The 14587-nt window shown below is 54.7% G+C and overlaps 1 protein-coding gene across 4 annotated transcripts in view; it reads right to left on the bottom strand.

The window, feature by feature from the left end:
- The window catches only part of rgs6 (regulator of G protein signaling 6), a 58943-nt gene that overhangs the window by 41383 nt on the left and 2973 nt on the right, over window positions 1-14587 (bottom strand). For all 4 annotated transcript variants that reach the window (XM_023802139.2, XM_023802140.2, XM_023802141.2 and 1 more), the window contains exon 2: window positions 12408-12507. In XM_023802139.2, the coding sequence (XP_023657907.2) occupies window positions 12408-12491 (84 nt within the window). In that variant the 5' untranslated portion in view covers window positions 12492-12507. The remainder of the gene's footprint in view (window positions 1-12407; window positions 12508-14587) is intronic.

The following is a 14587-nucleotide window of genomic DNA, read 5'->3' as shown; positions in this document are numbered from 1 at the left end:
CTCCCCCCCCCGCCCCCCCCCCCCCCACTGCCAGGCCACCCATTCCCCCAGGGCCAGGTTACTGCTGGTTCGCATGGGGGTTATCTGTAGATTACCAACCCACAGAGGCCCAGAATGACATTAAGAGAGTGATTGGACTTGGGCAGTAGGAGATCCGCGAAGATCTTTAAGAGCTGTGTGGGGACAGGGACCATGCCTATCCCGCCACACATCTCTGTTCTCTGAGTGGGGAGGGGGGGGGGGGGGGTTGCTATTTCTTTCCAGAGCAATAGGATTAGACCAAAGTGCTTCTGAGGGAAGGGCACTGAATCCACCCTCTGAGGTACCTAGCCTGTTCGGGACAGATACGCTGATTTCAGCCCATTGTCAGCCAGGTTGCTGTCTTGCCCCTCCCCAAAAATGAAGGGGTGCCTTTGATCCCTCGCCATGCCCATCTCAGCGAGCATTCCTTTGATATTCATTTCAAACATCTGCCCGTAGCTGGGACACGAGGCCCAAGCGCTCCGTAACGTCAGTCTCCATCTCCCCATCTCTGAGTGAGACAGCAATATAAATCACCCCCCCCCCCTCCCCCACCTCAGGCGTTCAATGCTCACGAGAGGCTGCCGTGCATTTCCTATTTTCATCTGCCCACTTCAGACAAAAGGGCAAGGCACTTCTCAGTGCCTGGCATGTCCTAGGATGGCGCCCCCCTGTGGCAGGGCAAAAAGCGACAAGACCTACACTGCCCCTGCCCCCCAAGAAACAGGAATAAAAACAAAAAAATAAACAAAATGTAACCACATTTAAAGCCTTCTGCCTGAGCCCACCACCTGTAAGTAACCAAAATATTTATTAAAGGCAGAGACAAAAATGAGGCACCTCACACTAAATTAATTAACCATTAACGTTAAAGCTCAAACCAAAGTAATTGATAGAAATGCACTACCGGTATTGCTGGATCAGTAATTAAATAAACTATAGGGTCATAGACCACAAATATTCAATTATCGCCACAAAAACCTGTTTAAAAGCATTAGCAGATGTAATGTTGTTAAGTATCCGTCTCAAAGATTGTTGACAGACAGACTCCAATTAGGGGGGGTTGGAGTTGGGAGAGGAATAAGCCCCTGGTCTTAGGACAGACGTTATGGAGCTGACACATGCGGGAGTAGAGAGTCCCTGACGGAGCGGCGTATGGAAAGTAAACACGTAGGAGGCGCCACAGAGAGTAGAGAGGCAGGCGAAATAAAATCGCACTTCTCACCAACAGAGCACGTGTGTCAAAGTGTCGGAAACGAATCAGGCTCCGTGGCTGAAATGGGGGATAATGGTCTGTGTGCCGGCGTGTAAATGCTGGCTGCCGGTTCAGCCCCGTCACTGCTGTCCGTCCAGCGCCTGTTATCGGTTAATTTGCTTCTCACTCTGCTGTTAACCAAGGATCAAAACATCTTGCCTCTTGACAACATTGTCAAAACCTTTAACAGACCTTTTCTGGAAAACCGATACCTCTCCTCATCTCTCTCCCACACAAACAGTATGCCTTGGTTGTCCTGGGCAACCTACAGAAAAAACAATGGTGCCTTGCCAATCCTTTTTATTCACCCACCTCCAAGGTGCAACCCAGGTGCCTGAGTTGGCCAGTTGCTACGCCAGTGTATGGCCAGATACCTGCAGGTCTCATCACTGTTTGGCTATGGTTGTTAAACCAAGATGACATTTTAAGGGCTTTGTGAGGTGATTTCCATTCGCACAATGTCACTAAATGGTACCAAAGTCAGTCATTGTAAGCAGAGGGGTTTTCATTGGCTGGCCGTTCATTGGATGGGCAGAGCCAGGGTCCTGTTAGGCCAGTGAAAGTCACGACAAGTGCCACACTGTTCAACAAATGTATAAGAGAGGCGGGAGGGAAGGAGAAGGACACACCAAGTCCACAGGGATACATCCATCTCCAGGCAGGTCCTTGATCTGTCCCAACACTGACGCAAAATGGCCTGTCACTAAACACCATCATGGATGGCCCACAAGGAAGGACGCCATCAAACAGCTGTCGTACACCGGCGATTAAAGAACGGATGGCGCTGGTTTCAGACAAGGCCGTCAAAGTCGACGTGCCCAAGGGGACTGAAAACACCGTGCAGATTCACATCAAGTTCACATCTGACACTCCATCACTGAAGTTCTGCATGCGAGCTTAGACGGCAGCACCCTTTGAGACAGAGTAGAGTAGACATATGGGTAAAGTAAAGTGATAAATCTTACGGTCCCTGGCCCATATGATGGGATGAGCTACTGTATGACGACATACACGCCATTTACATACAACACGTCATTCGGACGGACACTCTGGAATTTGCCTGAAAGGCTATGTCTGAACTGTACAGCAGTTAAACAGAAGCCCCCCCGACTCCCACCTGCAGATACATTGCCTGTTTTCCTGCTCCTCACTTCCTTTTTCTAGATGAAACTCCCCCCCCCCCTTCCCAGGTAAACTTCCACAGAGCCTGTACTGGAATGCAGAAGTGCGGCAGATCAGCATGAGGCCCCTACAGCAATGTGTCCCCACTCCCCCCCCCTACAGGATGCGGTTACTGCCCCCCCCCCCCCCCCCCAGAACACTGAGACGTCCATGGCCTCTCCCCAGTGCCCGGTGCCAGTCTGAACTCTAATAATACGCCCAGAATCTGCCAACGTCAGACTACAGAGCTTTCACAGCAGAAAAACCATAAAACCTCTCATTTCAACAATTAAAATACTCAGTCATATGTGTCATATGTCTAATGAGACAGGGGTGCATTTTATGTGGCGTGAAACTGGTTCTGATTCCTAATAATGTCATCTGTTGCTGGTCGTGTGTCTCTCTTCGTAACTGGACTGGACTGGTGATGAACTGGGCAGATGATCGCATCTGACACAAACACAAAGCTGGAACCGTTCATTATGATAATTAATGCACATTATTGCTATCAGTGATCACACGCTGCGAGCTTCCTAAAACAGGCGGGATCGTGAGGTCGGCTTTATCTGGGAGATTCCGGGAAGCCGTTCCCTGCCGGCGAGTGGGCGCTCGAGAGGACACGCTTGGGCAGGGGCTGGAGGCGGCCTCATGGCAAGTGCAGGAGAAGCAGATAAATGAGGATCCCAAGTGGCGGTGTTATCTGAAGTGCTCTGGCTAAAGATGTCACAGACACCAGGGCCGCAGCGAACCACAGTGGAGCTTTTCAATAAAACATAAAACGACGTTTGCCTGATATTGGTCATTCACACAAGGGGAAAAGACCTGATTGGCAGAGGCTAACCGGTGTTAAAAAAAGGGGCGGGGACACATTGATCTGGGGCAGAAGCCTTGAGTTATAAAGGAACACAAATCCGTTCTCCATGCAAATACGACGGGTTTGTAACCGTGACAAAGTGACATTAGTGTGACACCCATGTCCTCATACTGGCATACTGGTGTTTTCACTCGTCACTCACAGAGGTGCTATTTTAAACCCTCATCTAGGGGGTCCGAGAGTAATCTTGGTGGCCTCTCTCTTACCCGAGTTCTGCCAACGTGGCCTCGCTGGGTCAACAAAGTGCAGGAAGATATGTGAGACGCTCTGCTACTTTGTGGAACGCCAACAATGACGAGAGTCACCTCACACACACCCCCACCTCAAGGTCTCTCTGTTAAAAGTATGAAAAGGAAATTACCCCGGTCGTTTGTCTGTGTGAATGCCTGTGTTATGTATGTATATTACACTGTATACGTGTGTGTGAATGCCTGTGTTATGTATGTATATTACACTGTATACATAACACTTGTGGGGACATTTTTCGGTCCCCACAAGGGGAAACTCAATTTCATAAAAGTCTGTGATTGCAGACAAAAAACTAAAAAAGTCTCGTATTTTGTTACATACGGCTAAGGGTAGGGCTGGGTGGGGGTCAGGGTGTCATTGCTGGATTAGGGTTTTTCCCATAGAAATGAATGGACAGTCCCCAGAAAGATACGAATACAAACATGTGTGTGTGTTCTCTTCTTTTATTTACTCAAATGGACTTACTATAATAAATATTAACTGTGAATGACGCATGTGGGAGAGGAGAAACATACAAACACTCACACACTGTGCCCTGGTCCACGCACGCAGGTTTGCACGTCAGGAGAGCTGATCTGTGTTGCCAGAGTTACAGCCCTGGAAAAAGATTAACACACTACTGATAATTCCCCATTCAGCTATAAATAGTTATCCTTGAATTACACACCCTGCGAAAAAAAGAACAACAACCAAAGGGTTCATCAAAAAAAAAAAACCCACCTGCGAAAGCGATGGCGGGGGGGGGTTGGGGTTAAATCACTCACACACTATATCATTGGTTGAGCAGGTGGCCAATGAAAAGCCCTCAGAGGGTGCAGTAAGTATTCGAACCTAATCGCAAGAGGGGCAGCTCAGTGAGGATCAGAAGTCCCTATCTACGGCAGGAAGACAGGATCAGCAGGGCTTTCCATCACATCATAGGGCTGGGCGGCCAAAGCCACCCGCGAGTGTGTTTAATAACGCGCTGGAAGCTGAGAGAGCCTATCTCAAGGGCAGTGGCAGGCTCCTCCCTGACCTCGCAGCCTTCTGGGCATGCCGTGCCCCGTCCCACCACCGCACCAGCTGTCCAGCCCGATGCTCATCCGTCTCCCACTCAAAGCTGGTAGCAGGTGGCGCACAGGTTAGGGTCGTGGTCTGGAAGCATTCAAATCCCAGGACGGTGTCTGCTGTTGTACCCGTGAGCGAAGCAATTAACCTGGATTGCTCCGCCGAAATAGGCAGCAGTAAGACAGGGGAGGCAGGGTAGGCCGCTTGGAATAAAAGCGGCGACGTCAGTCCCGGATCGTTTCCTCCGGCGTTCCTTTGATCAGCCCCGAAACATGCCGGAAAAGGGAGCAGCGTGAGTGGGCCCCCAAAACAGACATCCGCACACCACGCATTCAGCCGCTAACGAAGGAGGGAAGGAATTTTCTGGAAAAACGTTGATGCAGGCAATTCCCATTATCTACCTGCCACTTATGTATATATATATAAATATCCTCCGAGTCAGACCCACTGTCACTCTGGGGCTGCATCTTTCTTTAGGCGAACAAAACGCAGAGAAACAGAGGCTGTCTGCAAAGGCAGCACAGCACGACACGGGAGCAAACGGCACAGCGACAAATCCCACGTAACACGCTGGCTTTTTCCGTTACAGCCATGTTAGTGCCGGCAGCATTCTAAACCGAGGCAGGATATACGAAGAAAAAAATAACAACAAAGAATGATGTCAAGAGAAAAAAAATACATATTCCAAAAGATCAGTGCAAAGCCGGAAATAAGTGGGATAAGTAAAACCAAACAAGGTTACAAGCGGCATGATAAAAAGTCCTCTTTAATCTTCTCTTCCCAGCTGCCATGCTGGGAGATCTGAGAAAAGGTGCACACAGCATCTGTAACCTACTGTTCAGGTCCAAAGTGTGTCTGAAAGACCTCAGCGGGCAGCTGGGCAACAGGGCCATCATAGCCGAGAGCTACGATCAACGGCCGAGCGACACATCTTTCGGAATATTAATATGGCAATGTGGCTCTGTGGTGAAACTGAACCAGCCACTTCTAAGCATCTTGAAGTCTTTAAAGTAATTTCACATCCCCTGTAAGAGGATCCGTACCTGATTCCAGATAGCAAAGCGAGACCAAGAGTAGGACAGACCCATGCCGGTCACCCTGCAAACTCTGACAGGAATCCATAGTTTCCGGGTCACGCCATCCAGCCCCCCTAGACAATCCCCCCGCCCATCTCCTGCAGACATTTTTTTTTACTGGGGTGGCCATTATATTTTGGAGCAGGATGTCTATTTTTTGGCTCCCCTTAAAAAATGCAATTATATATTGTATATGTTTTATTATTTTAATGCGGAGTGGCAACTGGGGGGGGGGGGTGGGGGGCACATATTTACTCAGATCCACCCCCTGCTTCCCCCCCCCTCCCCCCCACAAGGTCCTGCAATCAAATAGAGGAAGACACATAACGGCAGGGATGGTGCTCGCCGGGAATAAAACCCGAAGCAGGAATTTCTCCTAAAAACAGGGAGGCTAAAAATGAGCTTCAGTTATTAAAGCTGAAAGAGGCTGAGAGACGTCACAGTCACACAGTCATGAGAGAGAGGAAAGGGCTCTCCACCGAACAGGGTGGGGCGTCTCTGCGGCGGCGGGCGACCTCACAGGCCCTGTTACCCAGTGACCCCCACAACGCCATCCCGCTCCCCCCTATTAAAAATGCATGAGGAAGACACCACACTGAGACACTGAGACACCGAGACAGCGGCTTTGTAGCCCCCACAACTGTCCCTGTCGGTTAACCGGCTTCCATTTCCAAAAACCGCTTCTACTGTTTGGTTTACAACCACCACCCACATTCCCCAAAGGACACCCCCCCCCCCATGTTTCTGACCTGGCTGACCTAATGTCTCTTCTCGTCCCGACTCATTCACACACACACGCACCCTCAACTGTGACACCCTCCATCTCTGGGGCTGATTAATGGTTGGTGAGCCATTTCCCTTTCGGTCTGCAGGCTGTTTTCTGGCCTAATCATGCTCTGGTTCAGAGACCTGTCTTCACAGCTCCTCGATGTTTTATTTCACCTGTACCTCAGGATAACATTTTTGGACAAAAGCAGCCCCCGGGGGAATTTTTTTTTTGGGGGGGGGGGGGCGGGCATCCATGGACCGGAGTACAGGACAGGGTGAGATCTGAGGATCTCTGATTCCATACCACATGCGGTCATCGCCTCTGAGTTGGCCTGAAGAACATATGATTCTACCTGACTGAAGAAAAAATAGCAATCGGGGGCTTGGTCCTGTTCAAGCAACAGCCTGGAAGAGTCCCATCGTGCTCCGGGCTCCCTGAAGGACGGAGTAATCAGTCAGACCCCGTCGCTTTCCTTCCAGGTCAGGCGGCAGTAAATCTCCCCGGCCGGCTGACCGCAGGGGAAGATGCCACAGTGGCGCAAGCGAGCTGAGCACCAGGGAAAGCCGTCAAGTAACGGACATACTGCCGATCATCTGCAGCAGCACCTCGGGGACCCCCGTGACGTCATCTCAGCCCCTAGCTGTCCCCTGAAGGGCCTGCCTGATGGCACCCCAAGTTGTGTCAGGAGACCTAAACAACCCGACCAGCTCCCTGGGTCTCTCCTTCTCACACATCTCCTAGGGGGACCAATCCCAGAGCGGGAAGCCTTCCTTCAGAATAGAAGCCTTCTTCTGCGCAGTCAAGCCCGTTGCCACGGCAGTGGAGGCTCCACCCAAACATAAAAGTCCAGCCATTCTCCGCAGGTTAGTGCAATTACTGGCTGAATGGGAATTTTTCATATCGGATTTGCATTGTGCAGAGTTCAATTACTTCTGCTGACAAAGGCTAAAGTTAGAAGCAAGGGGGGGGGGCATGGATATCTCCCTTGCGAAAATAGCAATACTACCGGCATTAAAGCCCAGCATTTTGTGCCGTTTAGCATTATTAATGTTCTCATTTCACACCTTGTGCTTGGTCGACAAACTCAGCAGTTAGAGAGGAACAGTGAGGAAGTTCCTTCCTCGACATGACGAGTCCTGGACGAGTCCTCGCTGCTCTGACTCTCCACGGTCTCTTAAGGCTGAAAACACCATTCAGGATAATCCCATCATTCAGGTACAGGGCACTGCTCCTGCACTTTTAAATGCTGAATAACTCCAAAAGCATGGCTGGAGTTTGGGGGGGTAGTGTGTGTGTGTGTGTGTGTGTGTGTGTGTGTGTGTGTGTGGGTTATGTGTGCATCAGATACATGCATTAAAATATAGGGTAAGCATGATGTCCCGCCCCCCCCAAAAAAAGGTGTAAACATCAAACTCCACCTATATGCTCAAAAGATCTGCCAGTTACTGTCACTGGGAGCTGAGGCTGAACGAGGACCTGGAAAGATCCACAGTGGGCAGACAAAATCAGCCAAACGTGGCTCTCCAGCAGAGCGACAAACATGTAAGGAGATCTTCTCCCACCTGGAACCAAAAAGCTTCTGCTAGCTTCTGCCAACTCATTCATGCTCCACGTCTCCCCCAACTGAGAGGAATCGGGGGGGACAGCTCAGGGACACCCCATAAGAGAGAAAAGTGCCACCTCAATGTTATGGTTGAACTGCCCACCAGGGTCCCAAACGCTGGAAGAATGATGGGAAAGGTGGGGGGTGGGGGGACCTCATGGCGTGCCTCTGTTCTGCACGGCGAGGGCCGTCCGTGAGGAGGGTCACCTTCCAGCCCCCTTTCCTCACACAGAGGGAGCAGAAAGACAGGCGACGCTGATCAGAGCATCTTTAATATTTATGGGAGTCGCGCCCAGCAGCACACTGGCCCCCAATCCCATTTCCTGTGGTCCTGCCACTCTGAGGTCCCTGTAGGCCGGCAGAAGCCCTCCACACTCACTCACAGAGCGCTGGGGCCCCTCACACTCACTCACAGAGCGCTGGAGCCCCTCACACTCACTCACAGAGCACTGGGCCCCCCCACAATCACTCACAGAGCACTGGGCCCCCCCACACTCACTCACAGAGCGCTGGAGCCCCTCACACTCACTCACAGAGCACTGGGCCCCCCCCACACTCACTCACAGAGCGCTGGACCCCCCCACACTCACTCACAGAGCGCTGGAGCCCTTCACACTCACTCACAGAGCACTGGGCCCCCCCACACTCACTCACAGAGCACTGGGCCCCCCCACACTCACTCACAGAGCACTGGGCCCCCCCACACTCACTCACAGAGCGCTGCCCCCCCCCCCACACTCACTCACAGAGCACTGGGCCCCCCCACACTCACTCACAGAGCGCTGCCCCCCCCCCCACACTCACTCACAGAGCGCTGGGCCCCCCCACACTCACTCACAGAGCGCTGGACCCCCCCACACTCACTCACAGAGCGCTGCCCCCCCCCCCACACTCACTCACAGAGCACTGGGCCCCCCCCCACACTCACTCACAGAGCGCTGGCCCCCCCCCCACACTCACTCACAGAGCGCTGGGCCCCCCCACACTCACTCACAGAGCGCTGCCCCCCCCCCCCCACACTCACTCACAGAGCGCTGGGCCCCCCCACACTCACTCACAGAGCGCTGGACCCCCCCACACTCACTCACAGAGCGCTGGAGCCCCTCACACTCACTCACAGAGCACTGGGCCCCCCCACACTCACTCACAGAGCGCTGGGCCCCCCCACACTCACTCACAGAGCACTGGGCCCCCCCACACTCACTCACAGAGCGCTGGGCCCCCCCACACTCACTCACAGAGCACTGGGCCCCCCCACACTCACTCACAGAGCACTGGGCCCCCCCACACTCACTCACAGAGCACTGGGCCCCCCCCACACTCACTCACAGAGCGCTGGCCCCCCCCCCACACTCACTCACAGAGCGCTGGGCCCCCCCACACTCACTCACAGAGCGCTGCCCCCCCCCCCCCCACACTCACTCACAGAGCGCTGGGCCCCCCCACACTCACTCACAGAGCGCTGGACCCCCCCACACTCACTCACAGAGCGCTGGAGCCCCTCACACTCACTCACAGAGCACTGGGCCCCCCCACACTCACTCACAGAGCGCTGGGCCCCCCCACACTCACTCACAGAGCACTGGGCCCCCCCACACTCACTCACAGAGCGCTGGGCCCCCCCACACTCACTCACAGAGCACTGGGCCCCCCCACACTCACTCACAGAGCGCTGCCCCCCCCCCCACACTCACTCACAGAGCGCTGGGCCCCCCCACACTCACTCACAGAGCGCTGGACCCCCCCACACTCACTCACAGAGCGCTGGCCCCCCCCCCACACTCACTCACAGAGCACTGGGCCCCCCCACACTCACTCACAGAGCGCTGCCCCCCCCCCCCACACTCACTCACAGAGCGCTGGGCCCCCCCACACTCACTCACAGAGCGCTGGCCCCCCCCCCCACACTCACTCACAGAGCGCTGGGCCCCCCCACACTCACTCACAGAGCGCTGGCCCCCCCCCCCACACTCACTCACAGAGCGCTGGGCCCCCCCACACTCACTCACAGAGCGCTGGACCCCCCCACACTCACTCACAGAGCGCTGGAGCCCCTCACACTCACTCACAGAGCACTGGGCCCCCCCACACTCACTCACAGAGCGCTGGGCCCCCCCACACTCACTCACAGAGCACTGGGCCCCCCCCCACACTCACTCACAGAGCGCTGGGCCCCCCCACACTCACTCACAGAGCACTGGGCCCCCCCACACTCACTCACAGAGCGCTGGGCCCCCCCACACTCACTCACAGAGCACTGGGCCCCCCCACACTCACTCACAGAGCGCTGGGCCCCCCCACACTCACTCACAGAGCGCTGGGCCCCCCCACACTCACTCACAGAGCACTGGGCCCCCCCCCACACTCACTCACAGAGCGCTGGGCCCCCCCACACTCACTCACAGAGCGCTGGACCCCCCCACACTCACTCACAGAGCGCTGGAGCCCCTCACACTCACTCACAGAGCACTGGGCCCCCCCACACTCACTCACAGAGCGCTGGGCCCCCCCACACTCACTCACAGAGCGCTGGGCCCCCCCACACTCACTCACAGAGCGCTGGGCCCCCCCACACTCACTCACAGAGCACTGGGCCCCCCCACACTCACTCACAGAGCGCTGCCCCCCCCCCCCACACTCACTCACAGAGCGCTGGGCCCCCCCACACTCACTCACAGAGCGCTGGACCCCCCCACACTCACTCACAGAGCGCTGGCCCCCCCCCCACACTCACTCACAGAGCACTGGGCCCCCCCACACTCACTCACAGAGCGCTGGCCCCCCCCCCCACACTCACTCACAGAGCGCTGGGCCCCCCCACACTCACTCACAGAGCGCTGGCCCCCCCCCCCCACACTCACTCACAGAGCGCTGGGCCCCCCCACACTCACTCACAGAGCGCTGGACCCCCCCACACTCACTCACAGAGCGCTGGAGCCCCTCACACTCACTCACAGAGCACTGGGCCCCCCCACACTCACTCACAGAGCGCTGGGCCCCCCCACACTCACTCACAGAGCACTGGGCCCCCCCCCACACTCACTCACAGAGCGCTGGGCCCCCCCACACTCACTCACAGAGCACTGGGCCCCCCCACACTCACTCACAGAGCGCTGGGCCCCCCCACACTCACTCACAGAGCACTGGGCCCCCCCACACTCACTCACAGAGCGCTGGGCCCCCCCACACTCACTCACAGAGCGCTGGGCCCCCCCACACTCACTCACAGAGCACTGGGCCCCCCCCCCACACTCACTCACAGAGCGCTGGGCCCCCCCACACTCACTCACAGAGTGCTGGGCCCCCCCACACTCACTCTCAGAGCACTGGGCCCCCCCACACTCACTCACAGAGCCCAGTGCCTATGTGCACAGTCACACCCCCTCCCTGTGCCACCAGCCATTCTTTTCTGTGTCAGAGACAAACTGATAACAGCTTTTCCGTTTATCAGTCATTATCATCTTCGGAGTTTTGGTTGTTTCAGGTTATCACCTGAAAATGGGAGTCAACAGAACACAAAGGAACACAGAAAAAGGACCTTCAGAACACTGAGGGGTCATCTGGGACCCCCCCCCCAACCCACAACAGCCTGGTCTCTTGGCCACTTCAGCAGGTGACATCATATATCGCCACCCATCAGCCCCCGAACATGAAACAGGCCTTCATCGCATCCATTGCCGCACTCCATTTTCGCATTTCAGCAGTCATTGCTGTCCCAGCATGCATTTCACCCTTCATTCTCACCTCAAGACAACCTGGCAGTGTGTCCTCCGCAGCGGCGACAAGCCTGATCCCCATCTGATTAACAGCCCCAAACGTGGGCCGACACATACATGTTAATTAACAGCTGCCAGGTATATAAATTGGTTAACCTGCATGGGTGGAATTAACATATTTCCTCTTTCGATAGATGCTCACAGATTCCTAATCCCCCCCCGGGGAGAGCGTAGAGTGGGAGGGACGGGAGGCAATCTGACGGGGGGATGTGAACATCAAAAGCAGGTCCCCATGTGGGTGCATGCTTAGCACTGGGTGCAGGCTAGGGGCCATTCCCGTGATGTGACCCCCCCCCAGGCCTGCCATGCATCCCCGTCTCTGAAATCAATACAGAAATCAAAGCGGGGAGCAATTCGGCACAACATAAAAGTACAGCCCCCTCACCCCACCCCTCCCCCAAAAACAAAAAACCCCAGTCAGTCCACACAGACATGACAGAGATTAACAAGGTCTTCCTTTATCATACTAAAACCATGAATATGGAGGGAGTGTGATTGGTGGGGCTGGGAGATTTTTCCCATTTTGGGGGTGTCAGAACAAACGCTGCAGGACATGATGGAGTGACACACGCTCACCTTTCTGTAGACAATCATGTTGGGGGAGTCCTCGTCTGGGTCGGCTGTCCCCACCCCCCCCTGGTCCCGGGACGCCTGAGCCATGTCTGTGGTCCCCGGGCTGCAAAAACACAAGGTGGGGGGGGGAGCTGATTACACCATAAAATTAATTGACAGGTTCTCCACTGAGACAAAATGACAACTCAGCATCGTGTTCTGACCCAAAAGCCTGCGACAGAGAACACCAAGCCGAAGTCTGGGGAGCCTGGGGAGAGACGGCTTTACATTTTGTAGGTCAATGTTAATAGGATAGTTATCAGTGCCTGGGTCCAGAAGGGGGTGGACTTGAGTCCTGTAATCATATCACCGGACAGTGGTGGGCTTGAGTCCTGTAATCATATCACCGGACGGGGATGGGCTTGAGTCCCGTAATCATATCACCGGATAGGGGTGGGCTTGAGTCCCGTAATCATATCACCGGATGGGGGTGGACTTGAGTCCCGTAATCATATCACCAGACGGGGATGGGTTTGAGTCCCGTAATCATATCCCTGGACAGGGATGGGTTTGAGTCCCGTAATCATATCACCAGACAGGGATGGGCTTGAGTCCCGTAATCATATCACCGGACGGGGATGGGCTTGAGTCCCGTAATCATATCTCTGGACAGGGGTGGGTTTGAGTCCCGTAATCATATCACCAGACGGGGATGGGCTTGAGTCCCGTAATCATATCCCTGGACAGGGGTGGGTTTGAGTCCCATAATCATATCACTGGATGGGGGTGGGCTTGAGTCCCATAATCATATCACCAGACAGGGATGGGCTTGAGTCCCGTAATCATATCACTGGACAGGGGTGGGTTTGAGTCCCGTAATCATATCACCGGATGGGGGTGAGCTTGAGTCCCGTAATCATATCACCGGACGGGGATGGGCTTGAGTCCCGTAATCATATCACTGGACAGGGGTGGGTTTGAGTCCCGTAATCATATAACCGGATGGGGGTGAGCTTGAGTCCCGTAATCATATCACCAGACGGGGATGGGTTTGAGTCCCGTAATCATATCACTGGACGGGGGTGGGCTTGAGTCCCGTAATCACATCAGCATTGGACCCTTCAGCAAGGACCTTAGCCCCAGCTGCTACTGGGATGCTGGATGCTGGCTCAACCGGCTGTCTGGTCCCCTCTTGTACTTCCCTTGTATATCGTACTTTGGACGAAAGAGGCCGTTAAATAAATAAACGCAGATGTACCAATGTGTCGCTTATAAACGCGCATGGCGGTGGAGCGTCCACGTGTGTGCGCACAGATAAGGCTCGACAAACAAAACACACGTACGAGATTCTTTCAACAGCACAAGATCCATTTGCCGTTCCGGCCCAGGCCAGTAATTATTAGCCAATACGGCGGGAGAATGCCGTCACCAGAGGCAGCGCACACAAACAGAGCACATTTAACGAGCTGCACAACGTGCCACGACCAAACGGTGACGTTCCCAGCCAGAGGATCCACTCTTGGATTCCATCCCGCCTATATCAGTTGACCTTTACGTGCCGCGTATCCGCCGGCCTTGGCTCTTCCCTCGAGGGTCGCGACAGTGATAAGGAGGCCCCGGCAGAGTAATGACAGATGTGAGACGAAAACAAACCGGTCAGACCAGTCTGGGGAGACATGTCGGCCCAGGGGTTAGGAGCCGGCCGGCAGATCGTGCAGACAGCACACCCAGGACCCAGCCTGCCTAATCGGGGACGGACAGCTCCGCTAGGAACGCCGTTCTGTGAGCCGGCTCCATCCTGGGAGTGAACCCCGAGGTGACGGATTTCTGCCGAATGCCGTGTGCCAAACCGGCCTGCCTGCTTCCTCCTCTGCAGGCTGCCTGGACTATTTTACACCCTCAAGCTGACAGACGAGGGGTTTTAACTTGATTGTAGTGATTTATTCTGCTGCTTTACATTTTTCAAAAGAGAAGCTTTGCCAGAGGCAGGGTCCGTATGAAAGCTAGGACTTTGACGGAATTGCACTAGGAAAAGAGGTTACAAGCAGGGAGCTCAAAGACTAAATGCATTAGCTGCACATCCTGATGACATAACAAGCAGTGAGGAAAGGGGGCGCTGTTTCTGCAGCCTTGGAGGACAGCTGAGTACGGAGCGATGACCGGCAGGTGAGGTCGCTTCCCGAAAGGTATCAGGAAGGTATCAA

The sequence above is a fragment of the Paramormyrops kingsleyae genome, chromosome 14 (genome assembly GCF_048594095.1).
Source record: "Paramormyrops kingsleyae isolate MSU_618 chromosome 14, PKINGS_0.4, whole genome shotgun sequence".
Lineage (NCBI taxonomy): Eukaryota > Metazoa > Chordata > Actinopteri > Osteoglossiformes > Mormyridae > Paramormyrops > Paramormyrops kingsleyae.
This window is presented reverse-complemented; position numbering and strand designations above follow the sequence as displayed.